General features: G+C 51.7%; 1 protein-coding gene across 1 annotated transcript; it reads left to right on the forward strand.

The window, feature by feature from the left end:
* Positions 1 to 1,976: 1,976 nt before the first annotated feature.
* LOC311586862 (hemoglobin subunit alpha-like) lies at positions 1,977 to 2,831 on the forward strand. Its single transcript, XM_084763122.1, has 3 exons — positions 1,977 to 2,129; positions 2,251 to 2,455; positions 2,598 to 2,831. The coding sequence occupies exons 1-3, from the start codon at positions 2,035 to 2,037 to the stop codon at positions 2,724 to 2,726; spliced, it is 429 nt and encodes a 142-aa protein (XP_084619248.1). The 5' UTR covers positions 1,977 to 2,034; the 3' UTR covers positions 2,727 to 2,831.
* Positions 2,832 to 4,202: the final 1,371 nt, after the last annotated feature.

Genomic DNA, 4,202 nt, shown 5'->3' on the forward strand with positions numbered 1-4,202 from the left:
CCAAAGAAAGGAGGAGGGATAGAAGAGGAGGAAAGAGAGAAGGAAGAAGAATTTAGCTGCTCGATGCTCCCTAAAACTAAGACGGACACTTCAAGGATCTCAGGGAGGAAAGACTGAAACAGTAGGCAGAGAGAAGGGAGGGTCCGGCCAGGGACAGGCATGCCTTAAGCCTCTAAGTCCCCAGCATCTTATCTTGTCCTCAGAGTCAGAATGAAGTCTGTAGTCGGGGGGTGGGGGGGCTGCACCAGGAGTAAGAGAAGGGTACAAGGTAGAAACAGAATAGGAGGCACGATGTGGGGCAGTTCTACCAAAGGCGACAGTAGGACCTCTGGACGTCCTAAGCACCTGTCTTGGGGAGAGAGGAGCAGGAAAAAAAGAAAGAAGCATCTGAACCAAAGGCTGGGGTCAGTGAAGGTGATGTCCGCCCACTGCAGATACCACCCTGAGTTGCCTGACATGTCAACATGGAGTATGGTCCTACTGTGTGGCCAGGGGACCTTTCTGAGGCTGTAGTGGGGGAGAAGAGCAAGAGGGAAGAGTTGCAGAGAAGTTTTCAATCAATGCCTTTGTCCTAGGAGGGCCTAGCATTCAAGAGAGCCTCTCAAGGGACAGAAAAGGAAAGTCCTAATATATGCCACCTCTTTTGAAATATCATTTGACCCATACCAGCTAAACATACAACATAGATCACAGCAGAACAATTGTACACGAGAGAGCCAGGAAGCAAGAGAGAGAGACAGAGAGAAGAAATGGGTGGAGGGAGAGGGGGAAGAGAGAAAAATGATGAGGAAAAAAAAAAAGAGGAAATGGATAGCCATTTATTTCCCAGACGTTTTTTGAGTTGGTTTTGAGATAGGGTTTCTCTGTGTAGCCCTAGCTGTCCTGGACTCACTTCGTAGACCAGGCTGGTCGCAAACTCACAGTGATCCGCCTGCCTCTGCCTCCCTGAGTGCTGGGATTACAGGGTGTGCCATCCTGCCTGCCTCCCTGGCCCTTTTTTGTGTACACTATTCCCATTTGGGACCTTAGCCCTTCTGCTCTGTCTCCCTCACCCCAAGTCTAAGCAGCCAGCACTGAGCCCACAAGTTTCCACTGACCACTGCCTCCTGCTCTGGTTTCTTGTCTACTTACTTGGCAGTGCTGGGGACTGAATCCAGAACCTTCCCCATGCTAGTCACTTACACCCCAGCTTTTTGGTATTGTTTGCTTCTATCATAAAGACAGAACGGGGTCTCTCTTTGCACAGGCTGACCTTAAAGTCCTGGGCTCAAGCAATCCTCCTGCCTCAGCCTGCCAGTACCTGAGGCTCTCCGTGTGTGACAGCAAACCCAGCTCTCAGCATCTCCTTCTTCTCCTATGGTAGCACTGGGCAGCTAAGGTGCAAGTCAGGCTGCTGACCTGCTCCTGCACTCCCGGGTCCCCAGAGCGCTGAGCTGAGCTAGGAGAAGTCACTTGAACCAAAGGACTCCAGGCCAGCTGGACACTAGGGCAGGGCCTGTCCATACAAAGAGGAAGGGAGAGAGGGAGGGAGGAGAAGAGAAAGGAGAGGAGAGAGTAGACAAAGGAAGAGAGAGGGAGAGGGGTCCTCTGTGGGTCTCTAGCACTTTACCCTTCTTGGTCTCAAAATCGGGGTGAAGCCTGGGGCTTGTGGATTAGGAGGGTGAGAAACTGGGACCCTGTGCTAGGTGGAGGGGGATGGGCACTGCTCAGGCAGGTCTGAAAGACTTGTTTCCCTGCCCAAAGCAGTGGGGTCCTTCCTTCTTCCCAAACACCATCATCGGAGACATAGGAAGGAGCAAAAAGCATCCAGGTGGGTGATCAGCATTAGCTGCACCCAGGAGAGGCCAGTTCTCACACACACACACATACTCACACAGAGTCTGGGGGGCCCTAGCTAGCCTTGTTGGGCAGAGCACAGAAGGCCAGCCAATGAGGGCCTCTCTGAGGGCGTGTCCCAAGCGCTGCAGGCATATAAGTCAGCTTGCTGCAGCTCCAACCCACTTCTGATTCTGACAGACTCAGGAAGAAATCACCATGGTGCTCTCTGCGGACGACAAAGCCAATGTCAAGGCTGCCTGGGACAAGATTGGCGGCCATGGTGCTGAGTATGGTGCGGAGGCCCTAGAGAGGTGAGACCGGGGCCTTGCTCTGTAAGGACCAAGGCATCCACTGCAAACCTGGTGCTCAGTGGGCAGCTCCTAGCTTGTTTTCTTGTCACCTCAAGCCCTCCTCCCACCTCTCTTCCCACAGGATGTTCGTTAGCTTCCCCACCACCAAGACCTACTTCCCTCACTTTGATCTAAGCCACGGCTCCGCCCAGATCCAGGGTCATGGCAAGAAGGTCGCTGATGCCCTGGCCACAGCTGCATCCCACCTGGATGACCTGCCCAGTGCCCTGTCCGCTCTGAGTGACCTGCACGCCCACAAGCTGCGTGTGGACCCTGTCAACTTCAAGGTGTGTGGTCAAGCCTGGCGGGGGGGTGGGGGGGCGGGGGGACATACGGGATCAGTAGGAAGGACACAGTGCTTCCAGAAAGGGGAGCCCAGGCAGCAGGCTAGCTACTGCTGCCACAGACTGACCCTTCCTGTCTCCGCAGCTCCTGAGCCACTGCCTGCTGGTGACCCTGGCCAACCACCACCCTGCGGACTTCACCCCCGCGGTGCACGCCTCTCTGGACAAATTCCTTGCCACTGTGAGCACCGTGCTGACCTCCAAGTACCGTTAAGCTGGAGCCTTGGGGCTGCCTCCTGCCCAGCTTGCCTTCTGGCCAGGCCCTCTTCCCTCCCTCGCACCTGTACCTCTTGGTCTTTGAATAAAGCCTGAGTAGGAAGTCTGTGTGCTTGGTTCTCTGCGGCTGCAAAGGTGCCACTACTGGTGTGTGTGGGAAGCCTCTGGGCCCTAAACTTCAGAATACTGTGTGACCCTTTAATAGTTTCTCATGTTATGGAGACTCCCAACCATAAAATTATTTCCTTGCTACTTTCTAACTGTAATTTTGCTCTTAGGAATCATAATGTAATTATCTGTTATGTGGGGCTGGAGAGAAGGCTCTTCCAAAGGTCCTCAATTCAATTTCCTGCAATCACATGGTGGCCTCACAACTATCTATTATGAGATCTGGTGCCCTCTTCCGGGGGGCAGGCGTATAAGCAGGCAGAATATTGTATACATAATAAATAAATCTTTTGTTTCATCTTTTTTAAAAAAATTCATTTATTTATGTATACAGTGTTTCACCTTCATATATGCCTGCAGGCCAGAAGAGAGCACCAGATCTCACTATAGATGGTTGTGAGCCACCATGTGGTTGCTGGGAATTGAACTCAGGACCTTTGGAAGAGCAGGCAGTGCTCTTAACCACTGAGCCATCTCTCCAGCCCTAAATCTTTTTAAAAATGTTATGTAGGACACCTGACATAAAATCCCAAAACTGTGACCCACAGGTTGAACACTACTTCTCTAGGGCCTGGGAGGACACACTCCTAGCCTGGGACTAAGGTCCCGTGTGCTGAGGCAGGACAGAGGGGAAGGGCCAGAAGGGTGTTGAGGGTAAAGGGACCAACCAGTCCTCGGCCCAGAGTTTCTGGACAACCCCTGGCCCCACAGTGCCTCAGGTTCAACATTAATTTGCTGGAATACAAGTTACCTCTCCACTGTTACCTTTCTTTTTCTTGTATCAGATCACATTATATAGATGGTTGTGAGCCATCATGTGTTTGCCAGGAATTGAATTCAGGACCTCTGGAGGAGTGGTCAGTGCCCTTAACCTCTGAGCCATCTCTCCAGCCCCACTGTTACCTTTCATTTCGTGCAGTCCCACATTGGGCTAGCTCAGTACCCACCTAGGTGTAAACAGATTGGAGCTGGAAGGAATAACCAAATGCTCCCCTAGACACACATCCACCCTGCAGAGCAGGCCCCCGGTTGAGACAGATCTCTGTGAATTCAAGAGCTATACAGTGAGACTCAAAAGACAAGACAAAAACAAAAACCATAGTGTAGGAATGAACCCAGCCATGAATTACAAAGTCAGTGTTGTTAGTAATTCTTGGCAGAAACAGCAGTGTCTTTTTTCCCTGAGCCCATGAGCCATCTCTGGGAAATAGCCATTACAGAGCCCATTAGTGACCGTCCTGAAGCATCAGGAGGTGGGTGATGTTAGATGTTTCTCATTGCTGTGACAAAACACCTGACAAAAGCA

Source organism: Acomys minous, assembly GCF_964271855.1.
Source record: "Acomys minous genome assembly, chromosome: 16".
NCBI lineage: Eukaryota > Metazoa > Chordata > Mammalia > Rodentia > Muridae > Acomys > Acomys minous.

Coding starts and splice junctions, on each gene's coding strand:
- LOC311586862 (XM_084763122.1), top strand. CDS start 2,035: ATGGTGCTCTCTGCGGACGACAAAGCCAATGTCAAGGCTGCCTGGGAC. Junction 2,130..2,250: donor GGTGCGGAGGCCCTAGAGAG/GTGAGACCGGGG, acceptor CTCTTCCCACAG/GATGTTCGTTAGCTTCCCCA. Junction 2,456..2,597: donor TGGACCCTGTCAACTTCAAG/GTGTGTGGTCAA, acceptor CTGTCTCCGCAG/CTCCTGAGCCACTGCCTGCT.